The sequence below is a fragment of the Quercus suber genome, unplaced genomic scaffold, assembly GCF_002906115.3.
Source record: "Quercus suber isolate HL8 unplaced genomic scaffold, Cork oak 2.0 scaffold_82, whole genome shotgun sequence".
Classification (NCBI taxonomy): Eukaryota; Viridiplantae; Streptophyta; class Magnoliopsida; order Fagales; family Fagaceae; genus Quercus; species Quercus suber.
In genome coordinates, this window is record NW_027069547.1 from 458,680 (window position 1) to 475,741 (window position 17,062).

At 31.8% G+C, this 17,062-nt stretch overlaps 1 protein-coding gene across 1 annotated transcript; it reads left to right on the top strand.

The window, feature by feature from the left end:
- Window positions 1-78: 78 nt before the first annotated feature.
- LOC136067679 (uncharacterized) lies at window positions 79-3,322 on the top strand. Its single transcript, XM_065773872.1, has 2 exons — window positions 79-1,500; window positions 2,889-3,322. The coding sequence occupies exons 1-2, from the start codon at window positions 862-864 to the stop codon at window positions 2,988-2,990; spliced, it is 741 nt and encodes a 246-aa protein (XP_065629944.1). The 5' UTR covers window positions 79-861; the 3' UTR covers window positions 2,991-3,322.
- The last annotated feature ends 13,740 nt before the right edge of the window (window positions 3,323-17,062 follow it).

The window sequence follows — 17,062 nt, forward strand, 5'->3', positions numbered from 1 at the left end:
AGGTTTATAAACTAATGTGGTAATGAATGTGATTAATAAAAACATATTTTATATATATAGATATATAATAAATAAGTTTGTTGATTATATTTTAGTAGTGTTTAAAAATTTACACATTTTAAAAAAGTTGCAATTCTGTTGGCAATTCATGTTTAGGTCTTTACTCCAAAGTACTATTGATTTAATTTCTCAAGTCATATAGGATGTGAGTGCGTTGTTTTCCCCAATTCTTCATGGTTAGTTCTAAATGACATGATGGTGGAACCAATGTGCATTGGTTAGCTATTCAAATATTTTTCATTTTTTTTTTCCTTGGTTATTATTTTTGATATGATACATTGTATTTGTCTTGTCCTGCTTTAAATTGAACGAAACTTGGTTCAATTAGTTTAGTATGTAATTTAATATTTTATTGCTTATATCTAGCTTTAATATTGAAATTTTCTAATTGGACAACAATTTTGCATCAGATTTTAAACTATAAGTTGCTACCTCCTAGTTGAACTCAAATCATTCATGTTAACGGAAGCTCCGAAATATTAAATAATTTTCCTTGAATTGATCCTTTTATCTATGTTGCTTGGACTATTTCATTCTTTTTAATTTTTTAATTAATGTGCTGATACTTTTTCTGTGCTTGAGTGAGCTTGTTAGGAACCTTATCCCTTGAATTTATTCAATTTAAATTAGTGCATGCCATGGATTTAGATGTGTAGATGATTTAGATACATCTAGTCCCTGTTCAAATTTGTTGCAATATATTATAATCCCAAACTAATTGTTTTAGAGGATATTAATCTCTTTATTTCCCAGGATAAATTCCCTAACTTGGAAGAATTGTATTTGGATGAGGGCGATGCCATGAATGAGACATGTGGCGGACCGTCAGAAGAATTCTGTTGCAACTGGCTAAAACAGCTTACCTTGTACGGAAACGGTGAAATTCCAAATGTAGAGGCTCCAATTGCAAGAGCAGGAGTATCAGATTTTCGCAGATTAAAGAATATTGTGCCATTCTCATCCACATCTTTCCACTACTTAATGCAATTGTATGTATCCAGATCTGATGTATTGATTAGTTTATTAACTCCCTCAACAGCCAGAACTCTCGTGCAACTCCAACTGATTAGAATTGAGAATTGCAAAAGAATAACAGAAATAGTTGCAAATGAGGGAAGTGAAGCAGAAGCAGGAGATGAGATCGCTTTCAATAATTTGAGACTTTTGTCCTTAAATTGCTTGCCGAGTCTCACAGCCTTCCATTTGGGGAATCGCACCATCAAATTCCCATCATTGGATGAAGTATTTGTGTTCGACTGTCCTAAATTGAAGATTTTCTGTAGTGGAGTCTTAAGCACGCCAAAGCTAACCGGGGGTTGGATGGAAGAAAAGCGGATACTCAAAGAGGAGGGGGATGGAGATGTTGATCTTCTTAACGCTAGAATAAAAGAGTATTGGGAGGCTAAATTGGAAACTTGCGACCAAAAGTTAGCTGAAAAGGTATGTTGCCATGCTTTCATGCCGTAGTTCCTCATTATTTTTATTTTTTATTTTTTTAAAATCGTAAGTGGCTGCAAATTAATTTAGTTCCACTGCCGTATGTCATCATGTTGATATCTCAGCTAGCTGAATCCAAAATGTATAAAGTTATTAACGATTGTTATTTAGGTTTCGTTTGGCACTGGTTTAATTAAAAAGCATCAAAATTTTCTATTCAACCAGATGTCATTCAATTGCACCCACATTAAAACACAAATGTGGGCCTTTTGGGCCTTCATTCATGCATATTGCCTTCTTCAAATTACTTAACACAAAAGAAAAAAAAAAATAACAATTATTTGGGCCTTTAGAGAACCTTTTAATTTGTAAGTATCTTAGTAACAATGGTAGTCCGGGTATTCATTTTAAATTGGTATCAAGCTTACTTCTATGGCCCTATAAAAGTTTCATCTATTCATCTCTTTTAAACAGTGGAAGCTCCACTTGAAGCCCAAGGGTTCATGATTTCAACCCCCTGAATTGGCAAAAAAAAAAAAAAAATTATATATAATTTTTTTTTAAATTTTTTTGACCCTCTAAAATAAAATTTTGAACACCATGATCTTAAATATTTTTTATGTCCAACTAAAATAAATTTGAATATGATCATGTTATCAATATCTTGACCTTTAAAAAATAAATAACAAACTCAATAACAAACCAATTTGAGCTAAAATTTGGAAAAATAAAATAAAAATTAATAACCTCAACAACAGAAGTAGAAATTTGTTAATTAAAAACCTTAGAAAAAACCCATTTAGATCTTAGCAAATTTGAATTAAATCAATCAAATGGAAGATTAATAGATAAATGATTGTTTGGCTATGTACATTGAAAGAGACATAACTTGTAGGATTAATAATAAAAAATTTATACAGTGATTTCAAAATAAGAAACCTCATAAAAGGCAATTGTAAAACCTTTTTTTTTTTTTTGCGATGTGTTATATTCAAGTTCTCTTTTGTTTTAGATTTTGTATCATTTATGTTTCTTATTAACTCCTAGAAAATAATTATGGAGTTGCAACTGCTTCCAAATTATGTAATTAAAAAAAAAAAAAAAAAAAAAAAAGATAAACTCCCATATTGGTGTTGTAATTATTGTTGTTATTTGAAATGTAGTATCTTACAATGGTGTGGAATGTGAGAAATCTAATTTGAATAAAGCTGACATTGGTTTTTGTGATTGTTGGATCTTGTCTCTTTTGGTTTTAGTTGATCTGCATATTTGGTGGATGAGATCGGAACATTGTTCATAATATATTAACATCGTGCTCTTTCATATCATGTTGTTTTTGGATTACTTTGTAGCTTTTTTTTTTTTTTAATTTCAAAATACTTTTATTGTAGACTGATGCTAATGAAGGTGGGGAGAGTGAACATGACGCTAATGATGACTTGGAGAGAGAAACTACTAGTGAAGTTGGAGACACACAATGTGATGGAGAATGATGACTAGGGAGCAACTCAAAAGAAGATGGATCTTCCCTTTTATTGATTGATTTATTTCTGAGTGTTGTCTTTATGTGATTTATTTATTTTTGAAAGCCTATGTGATTATTACAATATATTATTTATTTTAAAACATATGTGATTGTTACACTATACAACTTTGTTGTAATTCTAGACTACTTACTACTCCTTCTGTATTTGTAACCATGAATTTGTAAACTATTAACCTACGATGGACTAATTTTCACCAATTGTGACACTGTTATAGTTGGAGTCATATTCACATGTAAGTGGTATGGTTGGCAATAGTTATGATAGACCTTATTTATGAATTAGTATACTATTCGCTTAAGATAGACCTTATTTAATGTTAATATGATGTGTTACTGCTAAAGGTGTGTTATAATATTCACATGTAAGCGGTGTAGTTGGTTAAATAGCGAAGTTTCATATTAGATAATGAGTTGTTTCTTCTCCAAAAAAAGAAAAAAAAGAAAAAAGATATGAGTTGTTAGTAAAACATAATTAGGCAAAACTCATAAACTTAAACTTTTGGATTCAATGGTGTTCCTATCAAGAAAGTTAATACCAGCCGTACTAGCGATATATACCATATCGGTCATTAAATTGATACTAGTATTTTTTTAAAATGTACTAGACAAAATGTAGAATTGTGCCATGTTGTATTGGCCGTATTGTAGATTTTTGGGTATTTTGGGCAGTATTGATGTTTCAGCCGATATAATAAAATGATTACATTGGATTAATGTACATAGGATAATACTTAGGCTTCTTTGTATAGGAAAATGATAAAGGTACTACAAATTTTACTAAATAATATTTACAAACTGATATGGCAATGAATGTGATTGGTTGACTTCAATCACTTCATAAAATAAATATTTGAATTGTCACTTTGTGATTGGTAACACACTAGTTTGTTAGCTCAATGTCGTAAAATTTATATCACTACTCATATATCTAACCTCAAAATGGTACACCAGTCAGTATCAAATATATTTCATTTTTTTGGCCAAACCAAAATGACGTGAAATTTACTCTCTGGTCCCTATATGTTATATGAATTATGAATTCAAATCTCCTCAAAGTGTTCTCACAATTGGAACCCATTCAGAGATTGCAAATGGTCATGTTTTGCCACTGATTCTTCAAAACCAATTTAAGAGAAAAAAAGAATTGTCCAAAACATGAAAGTATCTATCGCAACAGTTCTATACCATATCAGCACCTTGCGGGTGTTACAACTCAATGAACAAGTGACATCTACAAAATAGCCATGTTTGCTAAAAGTTGAATAAAAATGTTACAAATTTAATTCAAATATGATTTCTTAAAATTCAAATTAATATTCCACAAATTTTTTTAATCAAATTCATTTCCTATAAGGAGCCACATTGGTCATACAAATAAAGTTTATCTTGGTTCGTTTTTGCTTATGATGAACAATTAGGACCCCAATCTAAGGAAGGCATTGAGATATATCATGTGACATCAGGGATCTCATCTAACTTGGCCTCCCTCCTAGGATTGTGTCATGAAATTAAAAGCCAAATGGGGACCTTGTCCTTATTGAGTGTTTTTTCTATTTTTTTGAAAAATCCAAGATATTGTAAATTGAAAATTCATTTGTATTTATATAATTTAGATTTTTGGAATATTGAGATGAGCAGAGTTTTGATCAAAAAATAATAATAAATTTCAATTGTGAAGGTAGACCAAATTACGGAGGAAATCCCTTGGTGACCATAAATTACTTACAATGTGAGTGTGTTTGAGTAAAAATCAATTTTTAATTAACCTTGGTCCCTTGATTATACTTTCAAGTTACTTGAAGTGAATATCTAACTTCGAAAACTAAGACATAGGGTTTAGAAAATTTTAACTTAATAGGACTTGTTTAGAAATGCATGAGTTCACATGAGATTATTAGAATGAGAAAATCCTAATTGTTAAAGTCCCTAAATGACTAAGTTATGAACCTAATTTGCCTAAGTTATCTCGAAGTAAACTAATGCACAGTAAATTAATCCAAAGAAGATCATCTCGAAGTAAAGTAAATTGTAGGAAATGTAAAGGATTCAAACCTAAATGATTATTCTAACGATAAATTGATTTAAAGTAAATAGTAAATTCTATAAAACTTCAATAAAAAAAAACTAAATATTGCATCAATCTACTTGAATACTTGAATAAATGATAACACGAGTACAAGAAAATGAACATACATGCAATGCTTTAAAAAAAAAACACAATTCAAAGAATTGAACGGGGGGGGGGGGGGGGGTTCAAGGCTTATAAATAAGGTTGAACTGTGATTTTATAATTATTTAAAATACAAATAAAGGTAATAAATTTGTAAAATTAGCAAAAGTTAGTAAAAAAACATAAATTAGGTTTGAAAGGTCAAGATTTGTAGCCCAAGCCCACGAGATATGGAATATGAGCCCAACAAGCCCAAAACAATGAATTTGTAGAGAGTTGGTGAAAGATCTAGACTAATAGTGTATTAAACAACATTTAGTTATGGTTCTAAAGGATGAACAAGTACTACAACACATTTGAAATTTGAATAAACTGATGTCCGAAGAGATAAATTATTGTTTGAAAGGCCAATACAATTCTTAAAGCTACATAAATCTTCCTTCTTAATTTCTTTCTCTTTCTTGATTCTGATCCCTCTAATGGGAGATATCTTACATTTATATAGTTTTCTTTTAGACTATCTTGGTTATCCACTTGTCCTTCATCCAAGCGTTCACTTGAGTATATGTCACATTGGGTATCTTCTTAGGTCTTCCACGAGTGGTAGTAGCTGAGACTACACTGTTCAGGAGTCTTTTCCACATAAATGCGGCCAGAAAAGTTACTGCAGGGCATTTAATGCGGTGGTAGCAGCTTTTCCTTAAGATATTCTCCACTCTTATCATCATCTTTATGCACACCTAAAGTTCATCCTTATCGTTGGAACTTCCAGGGAGATCTCCTAAACCACCCAGGTACTAGTTTGACCGATATTCTTCATATCCGATGAGGACAGGATCCTTGGATTGTATCTATCTACTATTTCCTTGCGTCGTTCTTCAGTCTAGGGCCCTCCCAATCATTTACTCTCTCCTCCTCGGACGGATTCATATTTCCTAATAGGGTCCAAGGCCCAACATATAAGTGCGGGCTTTTATTCCCACAAGGTTCATAAAACCATTTTCTTTACTAATCTTTCAGATTTAAAATAAAACCATTTTCAACATATATGATAAATTTCACATTCACATATAAAAACAAAATATTCTTGAAATACTTTTAAATTTAACAAATAATAATAGATTGTGAAATTTTCTATCTTTTAATCCAAGAAAATAGAGAGAGAAGAAAAAAACAAAAATAAAAAAACTTTAATATCTAAAAGAAAAATAAAAATATATATAATCAAAGAAGACATTAATAAAATACAACCAAGGTTAGTGTGNCTTGTCATTTAGTTTGCAAGAGTTGATACTTTGGGTTAAGTAACGTGTTTTAGCTTGGTCAGAGAGTGTAATTAAGTGTGTGTGTGTGTGTGTGTGTTTAATAGTCAGTTTGTTTCTCAAAAAAAAAAAATGTTTGCAAGAGTTGGGGGTAAGAGGTTAAAACCTTAAAGTTAAAGCCCTCATCTCTCCCTTCTTTGGAATTTTTAGTTAAAAAATGGCATCCCTCGAATCAACTGAACCATGACCAATTCAACAATTCACTAGTTATTCCAAAAATTCAAACGCTTCAAGACTTTATTTAAAGTTGGCCAATTTTCTTAATTAAAAAATTGATCTGGGCTTGGGTAGTTTCTAATTAACCCAATTAGATTGGACGGTCTGGTATGATTTTAAAAACTATGCTTACAAGCATAAAGATTTTAAGGAAGTTTTTCAAAACGGTTTCTATTTCATTCTAATTTCTCGCTCTTAAGCATTGAGAAAAAGCTTGAAGAAATGATACTATGTATTGCCACACAATACCTCTTAAATGAAAAGGAATTATTACTCTTCTTCCTTCTTAATTCTTCCTTATAATAGTTTCCTCTTTGTTAATCGTGGTCTTTAGATATAATTTAATTAAGTTTCATTTATTGACTCAATGTGTACGTGAGAATTGTAGGTTGTCTTTCCGATCTTGAAGAATTTGGAAATAGAAGGCACGGATTGCATGAATATGATCTGGCCTGACCAACTCATTTCAGATTTCTCTGGCAAACTATAAAAACTAACCGTTTCAGGTTGCACAAATCTTACAAATATTGTTCCGCCCAATATGTTAAGAACGCTCCGAAATCTAAAAGAATTGAAGACAGAAAAATGTGGCTCCATAGAAAAGGTATTTGATATCCAAGGGACAAATAATGTTGAAGAATCACGTGATATAGTAGCCGCTGAACTTATTTCCTTAACATTAAGAAATCTGGAAAAAGTGAAACACGTGTAGAGTAAGACTGTACAACCTTCCAATTTGTTGGATTGCTGAGCCTCACAGCCTTCCATTTGGGGAATCACACCATCAAATTCCCATCATTGGTTAGAGTAAGACTGTACAACTGTCCTAAATTGAAGATTTTCTGTAGTGGAGTCTTAAGCACGCCAAAGCTAAGATATGTTTGGATGGAAGGAGAGTTGATAAACAAAAAGGAGGGGCATGGAGATATTGATCTTAACGCTGGAATAAAAGAGTATTGGGAGGCTAAGGGGTGTTTGGTAGAGTTGTTTGAAAATTGTTGTTTATAGTTTTTTGAAATACGTGTGGGTGAAAAAGTGTGTTGAAATGCGTAAAATGCTGTTTAAAAACTAAAAAATGTTGTTTGAAAATACAATCCAAACGGGCCCTGGAGACTTGCGACCAAAAGTTCGCTGAAAAGGTACATTGCCATGCGGTAGTTCCTAATTAAATTTTTTTTTTTTTTTTAAATCGTAAGTGGCTGAAAAATGAACATACAAGCAATGCTTTAAAAAACAAACAATTCAAAGAATTGAAAAGGGGGGGGGGGGGTTCAAGGCTTATAAATAAGGTCGAACTGTGATTTTATAATTATTTAAAATACAAATAAAGGTAATAAATTTGTAAAAATTAGCAAAAGTTAGTAAAAAAACATAAATTAAGTTTGTAAGGTCAAGATTTGTAGCCCAAGCCCACAAGATATGGAATATGAGCTCAACAAGCCCAAAACAATGAATTTGTAGAAAGTGGGTAAAAGAGCTAGATTGATAATGTATTAAACAACGTTTATTTATGGTTCTAAAGGATGACCAAGTACTACAACACACTTGAAATTTGAATAAACTAATGTCCGAAGAGATAAATTATTGTTTGAAAGGCCAATACAATTCTTAGAGTTATAGTAAATCTTCCTTCTTAATTTCTTTCTCTTTCTTGATTCCGATCCCCTCTAATGAGAGATCTCTTACATTTATATAATTTTCTTTTAGACTATCTTGGTTGTCCACTTGTCCTTCATCCAAGTGTTCACTTGAGTATATGTCCCATCGGGTATCTTCTTGGGTCTTCCACGAGTGGTAGTAGCTGAGACTACACTGTTCAGGGGTCTTCTCCACATAAATGCGACTAGAAAAGTTGCTGCAGGGCATTTAATGCGGTGGTAGCAGCTTTTCCTTAAGATATTTCTCCACTCTTATCATCTTTATGCACACCTGAAGTTCATCCTTAACGTTGGAACTTCCAGAGAGATCCCCTAAACCACCCAGGTACTAGTTTAACCGATATTCTTCAAATCCGAGGAGGACAGAATCCTTGGATTGTATCTCTCTACTATTTCCTTGCGTGGTTCTTCAGTCTAGGGCCCTCCCCAATCATTTACTCCTCCTCGGACGGATTCATATTTCCTAATAGGGTCCAAGGCCCAACATATAAATGCGGGCTTTTATTCCCACAAGGTTCATAAAACCATTTTCTTTACTAATCTTTCAGATTTAAAATAAAACCATTTTCAACATATATTGATACATTTCACATTCACATATAAAAACGTAATTCTTGAAATACTTTTAAATTTAACAAATAATAATAGATTGTGAAATTTTCTATCTTTTAATCCAAGAAAATAGAGAGAGAAGAAATAACAAAAATAAAAACTATTAATATCTAAAGAAAAATAAAAATATAATATAAAATCAAGAGAAGACATTACAATAATAGCTACCTAATGGTTAGTGTGCTTGTCATTTAGTTTGCAAGAGTTGATACTTTGGGTTAAGTAACGTGTTTTAGCTTGGTCAGAGAGTGTAATTAAGTGTGTGTGTGTGTGTGTGTGTGTTTAATAGTTAGTTTGTTTCTCCAAAAAAAAAAAAAAAATGTTTGCAAGAGTTGGGGGTCAGAGGTTAAAACCTTAAAGTTAAAACCCTCATCTCTCCCTTCTTTGGAATTTTTCGTTAAAAAATGGCATCCCTTGAATCAACTAAACCATGACCAATTCAACAATTCACTAGTTATACCAAAAATTAAAAAAAAAATAAAAAATAAAATAACTAAACCATGACCAATTCAACAATTCACTAGTTATACCAAAAATTCAAACGCTTCAAGACTTTAATTTAAAGTTGGCCAATTTTCTTAATTAAAAAATTGATCTGGGCTTGGCTAGTTTCCAATTAACCCAAATTGAGTGGACAGTCTGGTATGATTATAAAAACTATGCTTACAAGCATAAAGGTTTTAAGGAAGTTTTTCAAAATGGTTTCTATTTCATTCTAATTTCTCGCTCTTGACCATTGAGAAAAAGCTTGAAGAAATGATACTATGTATTGCCACACAATACCTCTTAAATGAAAAGGAATTATTACTCTTCTTCCTTCTTAATTCTTCCTTATAATAGTTTCCTCTTTGTCAATCATGGTCTTTAGAATATAATTTAATTAAGTTTCATTTATTGACTCAATGTGTATGTGAGAATTGCAGGTTGTCTTTCCGATCTTGAAGAAATTGGAAATAGAAGGCATGGATAGCATGAATATGATCTGGCCCGACCAACTCATTTCAGATTTCTTTGGCAAACTAGAAAAACTGACCGTTTCAGGTTGCACAAATCTTACAAATATTGTTCCGCCCAATATGTTGAGAACGCTCCGAAATCTAAAAGAATTGAAGATAGAAAAATGTGGCTCCATAGAAGAGGTATTTGATATCCAAGGGACAAATAATGTTGAAGAATCACGTGATATAGCAGCCGTTGAACTTATTTCCTTAACATTAAGAAATTTGGAAAAAGTGAAGTACGTGTAGAGTAAGACTGTACAACCTTCCAATTTGTTGGATTGCTGAGCCTCACAGCCTTCCATTTGGGGAATCGCACCATCAAATTCCCATCATTGGTTAGAGTAAGACTGTACAACTGTCCTAAATTGAAGATTTTCTGTAGTGGAGTCTTAAGCACGCCAAAGCTAAGATATGTTTGGATGGAAGGAGAGTTGATACTCAAAAAGGAGGGGGATGGAGATATTGATCCTTAACGCTAGAATAAAAGAGTATTGGGAGGCTAAATTGGAGACTTGCAACCAAAAGTTCGCTGAAAAGGTACATTGCCATGCCGTAGTTCCTTATTAAATTTTTTTTTTTTTTTTTTTAAATTGTAAGTGGCTGCAAATTAATTTACTTACACTGCCATATGTCATCATGTTGATATCTCATATCTAGCTGAACCCAAAATATAGGGTATTCATTAACAATGTATTTAGCATCAGCATTAATTTATATATAAAGTCAAATAAAAAAAACATAAAAATAAAAATAAAATAAAAACTAGCACATTTAAACCTGTAAAGTTCCATTTATATCATCATACGTACGTACCATGTTTCTTTAGCGATGAAGGGTCATTTGGATTGGTATCAAGTTTACCCCTATGGGCCTATAAAAGTTTCATCTATTCATCTCTTGCAAACAGTGGAGGCTCCACTTAAAGCCCAAGGGTTTAAATGATTTGAACCCCCTGAATTGGCATATATATATATATATATATATAATTTTCTTTTAAAATTTTTTTGACCCTTTAAAATACTAAAAAAAATTTTGAACATCATGACCTTAAATATTTTTTATGTCCAACTAAAATAAGTTTGAATACAATCCTATTATCAATATCTTGGCCTTTAAAAAATACAATAACAAAACTCAATAACAAACCAATTTGAGCTAAAATTTTAAAAATAAAATAAAAATTAATAAGCTCAACGAGTCAACAACGAAACTAGAAATTTGTTAATCAAAAACCTTAGAAAAAGCACATTTAGATCTTAGCAATTTTGAAATAAATCAATCAAATGGAAGATTGGTAGATGAATGATTGCTTGGCTATGTACATTGAAAGAAATGTTGCTCGTAGGATTAATAATAAAAATATTATACAATGATTTCAAAATATGAAACCTCATAAAAGGCAATCGTAAAACTTAAATTTTTTTTTTTTTTTTGGCGATCTGATATATTCAAGTTCTCTTTTGTTTTAGATTTTGTATCATTTATGTTTCTTATTAACCCCTAGAAAATAACCACAACTACTTCTAAATTATGTAATTAAAAAAAAAAAAAAAAAAGAGATAAATTCCCATATTGGTGTTGTAATTTTTATTCTTATTTGAAATGTAGTGTCTCACTACAATGCGGAATGTGAGAAATTTAATTTGAATATAGTTGACATTGGTTTTTGTGATTGTTGGATCTTGTCGCTTTTGGTTTTAGTTGATCTTCATATTTGGTGGATGAGATCGGAACATTGTTCATAATATGTTAACATAATAACATAGTGCTCTTTCATATCATATTGTTTTTGGATTACTTTGTCTTTTTTTTTTATTCCTAAATACTTTTATTGTAGACTAATGTAGTGAAGGTGGGGAGAGTGAACATGACGATAATGATAATTTGGGGAGAGATACTACTAGTGAAGTTGGGGATACACAACGTGATGGAGAATGATGACTAGGGAGCAACTCAAAATAATATGGATCTTCCCTTTTATTGATTGTTTTATTTCAAAGTGTTATCTTTATGTGATTTATTTATTTTTGAAATCTATGTGATTGTTACAATGTATTATTTATTTTCGAAACCTATGTGATTGTTACACTATATGACTTTGTTTTAATTCTAGACTACATAGTACTCCTTCCGTATTTGTAAACTATTAACCAATGATGGACTAATTTTCAATAATTGTTACACTGTTACAGTTGGAGTCATATTCAAATGTAAGTGGTATGGTTGTTCAATGTTCATGATAGACCTTATTTATGAATTTGCATACTATTCACTTATGATAGACCTTATTTAATGTTAATGTGATGTGTTACTACTAAAGGTGTGTTATAATATTTATATGTAAGTGGTGTAGTTAGTTAAATAGTGAAGTTTCTCATTAGATAATGAGTTTTTTTTTTTTTTTTTAATCTCCAACAAAAAAAAAAAATAAGTGGTTAGTAAAATATAATTAGGCCCAAACTCATAAACTTAAACTTTTGGATTCAATGGTGTTCCTATCAAGAAAGTCAATACTGGCCATACTAGTGATATATACCATATCAGTCAGTAAACTAATTCTGGTATTTTTTTAATTTTAAAATGTACTGGACTAAATATAGAATTGTACCATGTTGTACCGGCCATAATGGTGTTTTTTGGGTATTTTGGGTAATATTGATGTTTCAGCCAATATAATAAATGATTACATTGGGTTAATGTACCTAGGATAATACTTAGGCTTGTAAAATAAGTGCAATTTAGATTATATTTTGATAAATATAAAAATAAATAAATCTTTTTATAGGAAAATGATAAAGGTACTACAAGTTTTAGTCTTTTACTACATAATGCTCACAAACTGATATGGCAATAAATGTGATTGGTGGATTTTAACCACCTCATAAATAAATATTTGAATTATTACTTTTTGATTGGTGAGTCGGTGACACACTAGTTTGTTAGCTCAATGTCGAAAAACTTTTGTCACTACTCATATATCTAACCTCAAGATGATACACTGGTATCAAAATATTTCATTTCTTTGACCAAACCAAAATGACACAAAATTTACTCTCTTGATCCCTATATGTTCTATGAATTACTCAATTCGAATCTCCTTAAAGTTTTCTTGCAATTGGAACTCATGTGGAGATTGCAGATGGTCATGTTTTGCCGCTAATTCTTCAAAACCAATTTGAGAGAGAAAAAAAAATTGCCCAAAACAAGAAAGTATCTCTCACAGCAGTTCTACCATATCAGCAACCTTGTGGGTTTTACAACTCAATGAACAAGTGACATATACAAAATAGCCATATTTGCAAAAAGTTGAATAAAAAAGTTACAAATTAAATCTAATATATGATTTCTTAAAATTTCAAACTCCACAAATTCTTTTAATCAAATTCATTTCCTATAAAGAGCCACATGGGTCACACTAATAAAGTTTATCTTGGCATTGAGATCTATCTAGTGACATCAGGGATCGACCTTGAGTTGTGGTCGTGCACTAGATTGATCATCTATATTATTCTTGGTGTTGGATATGATTACAAACCAGGGAACTCATCTAATTTGGCCTCCCTCCTAGTATGTCTCTTGAAATTGAAAGCCAACTAGGGACTTTGTCCTTATTGAGTGTTTTTTCTAATTCTTTCACAAATTCAGGATACTGTAAATTGAAAATTGATTTGTATTTATATAATTTAGATTTGGGGAATATTGAGTTGAGCAGAGTTTTGATTAGAAAAAATAAAAAATAAAAAATAAAAAATAAAAAAATAAAAATAAAAATAAAAATAAAAATTTAATTGTGAAGGTAGACCAAATTACGGAAGAAATCTCTTAGTAACCATAAATTACTTACAACGTGAGTGTGTTAGAGTAAAAATCAATTTTTATTTTATTTTATTTTATTTTATTTGATGGTGTAAAAATCAATTTTTTAATTAACCTTGGTCCCTTGATTATGCTTTCAAGTTCCTTGAAGTGAATATCTAACTTCGAAAACTAAGACATAAGGTTTGGAAATGTTTAACTTAATAGGACTTGTTTAGGAATGCATGAGGTCACATGAGATTATGAGAATGAGAAAATCCTAATTGTCAAAGTTCCTAAATGACTAAGTTATGAACCTAATTTGCCTAAGTTATCTCAAAGTAAACTAATGCACAGTAAATTGATCCAAAGAAAATCATCTCAAAGTAAAGTAAATTGTAGGAAATGTAAAAAAATTCAAACCTAAATGATTATTCTAACAATAAATTGATTTGAAGTAAATAGTAAATTATATAAAACTTCAATAAACAACTAAATATTGCATCAATCTACTTGAATACTTGAATAAATGATAACATGAGTACAAGGAATTAACCTACAAGCAATGCTTTAAAAAACAAACAATTCAAAGAATTGAAAAGGGGTTCAAGGCTTTAAAAATAGGGTGGAACTGTGATGATTTTATAATTATTTAAAATTCAAATTGTAAAACCTTAGAAAGTAAGGGCCCAAGCCCACTTAGAACAGTGGTACCTTGCCCCTCAAATCCAACCCAAACAACAGAATTTGTTAGAGAATGGGAAAACTAATCAAGTGCAAGATAAGGTTATGGCTAAGTCTCAGACCGAAGAGTCCAAAGTAGCAAATAAGTGTAACTGGAACAACAATTAAGGTTAATCTCCCCCTTAGGAAAGTCTGAGGATTAGTCTCTTGTATATAAGTTAGGTTCTTGTTCTTTATAGGGTAATTTTGTATTATCTTTACTGGCTTCTTTTTACTTAGAAAATATTCATCCCCCATTTCTAGAGGGTCTCTTTCCTTTTGTAATCCATTCCTTTACATCTTAACCCTCTGGCTGTGCATTCCAAGGCATTTCTTAGGATACTTGTCCCCACCAAGACCTTTCTAAAGGTGGTAGATGGAGTTGCTAGCTATGAAATTCCACGTAATGCAGCTGATGATGTTGGTGCAGAGCATTCAATACGAAGGAAGGAGGTATCTCTTTTAAGAAACTTCCTCCCACCAACCCTATTCCAACCGCTGCTCCTCTCCTATCCTCGGGCCTCCAAGGAACAATAGTTGCCCTGATTCTCTTGCTCTCCTAGGGTAGGTGTAGTCCTTGAAGTCTGCTTTATCCATCTTGGCCTGGATTAGGCGAATTTAACCTCGACTGGGACTCCTCAGTCCTTGGACCCCCCACAATAGCCCCCTAAAACCTTGCCTTTAGGAGATACTCTGAGAGTAAGGTTTTAGTAGTAGTGGGAGGTCTGTTACGTGCCAAACACATTCCCACATGGGTACTTCGTTTCACCTGTCTTGTGAACGCCCCTGAGGCTTCGATATCCAAGTCGTAGCAATTATTGCATCAAGCGGCTATTTGTCCCCCCACGTTCTAGGGTGTGACGGAGATCCAATGGCCCAAATTTCTAGGGATTAATGAGCGGAAAAATTACCGCTCATTTCCCATCCCTATATTACCGCTCTTGACTCTCTGTTGTCCCTAATCCCCAAACTTGAGATTCTTGGTCTCGAATCACTCATATCACATTTCTAACATCTATTTTTTAGGTATTTTTAATTTCTCTTTCTCATTTTTAATTCATGAGTTTCATTTTAGAGAGTTGAAGTTCAAAACTAGGAATATTAGAGTTTTTGAGCAAAAAACTTTTTTCTATCAGACCTTTTGGTTTGATTGATTGAGATTTGATCTAATTGACTGGTTTTTGCCCCCTAAGGTATAATTCTCTTGTATTTCTAGCAAATTTTTGAGGTGATCCTTCACTCTTTGAGTGTTGGAAATAGGAGTGCACGCCATGTGTTTGGTGAAATGTCCAAAAAAAATTTCATCGTCATTTGAACTCCGATGAGTCTCAGATTTTGACATTGTGTTATGTATGAGTCTAGGACATTACTCATGCATCGTGACATCCTTTTTATCATAGAAATTGGTTTGTGCCAATTTTCTCATTTTGTCCATGTCATTGTCTTGCATGCTTACTTGTGCTTATTTAAGCGTTGTCTGTATGCACCCATACTTTGCATTTCTTGTAAGTTGGTTCATACATATCATACATTCATTCTCCAATTGGTATTTGTTCTTATTCTTCTTGAGTCCTTTGTCATTCATGACAAAAAATGGGAGAAATTTTTGGACTTCAATGCACATGCATAGGAGGAGATATATTGATAGGGGGAGACTCACGTAGTTATTGACACATTGGTGTTTTCTTTTAAGATGTTTATTTTTCTTTGTTTGATGTTATGGTTTATCTTTTGGTACTTAGTTACTGTGTGCTTATACAAATCATTACATCGTGCTTTAAGTTTTTTTTTTTTTTTTTTTAATTATAATATTGGACATGCTATTAACTTATTATGTTTGGACTTAATTGCTTACATGTTTGGATGATCGTTGTAGTTAATGGTTTTCATTTGTTTGATCAAGTTGCATTCATATAGATCATATCATATTTACTTGATAGCATTTTATTCGATACTTGTAACTGTCCTCAACTATTAGGCCTAACGTCTAATTCATCTTGTGAGAATGTTTCAGGAGTCAAGTTTAATTTCAAGTTACTGTATTAGGGATGTTTCGTCCTAGAATAGCCAAAGTGAGAAATTGTTAAGCCCTTGTTTTTTCTTAGCTTAATTAATTTTGTACCATATTTCCTTGTAATTATGTTTACTTTTCATGTATTATGGGATTACAATCTAATTAGGTACATGTACTTGAGCCCTAGTCAAAGTTGCCATGAAGAAGAAGTCATGAACTAGTCGCACCAATGAGATACTTGCCTTCTCTATGAACTGGACATGTGGTAGATAAAGGAGAGACCTTTTTACTGAGCAAGTAGCGACCTACTCGCAAGCAATTCACTATTGTAACTTACTCAAGGATGGAGTCCAGCAAGTCATTCTTATCACCTGACCAACTTATAAGTCCAAAAGAGACATAACTCATTTCATTTGTATGTGTACATAAGAAAAACAAAGATAGCATTTGGAGAGCTTGTCTAGAGCAATATTTTGCTCATCCCTTTGTGTGAAAGAGAACCTCTGCT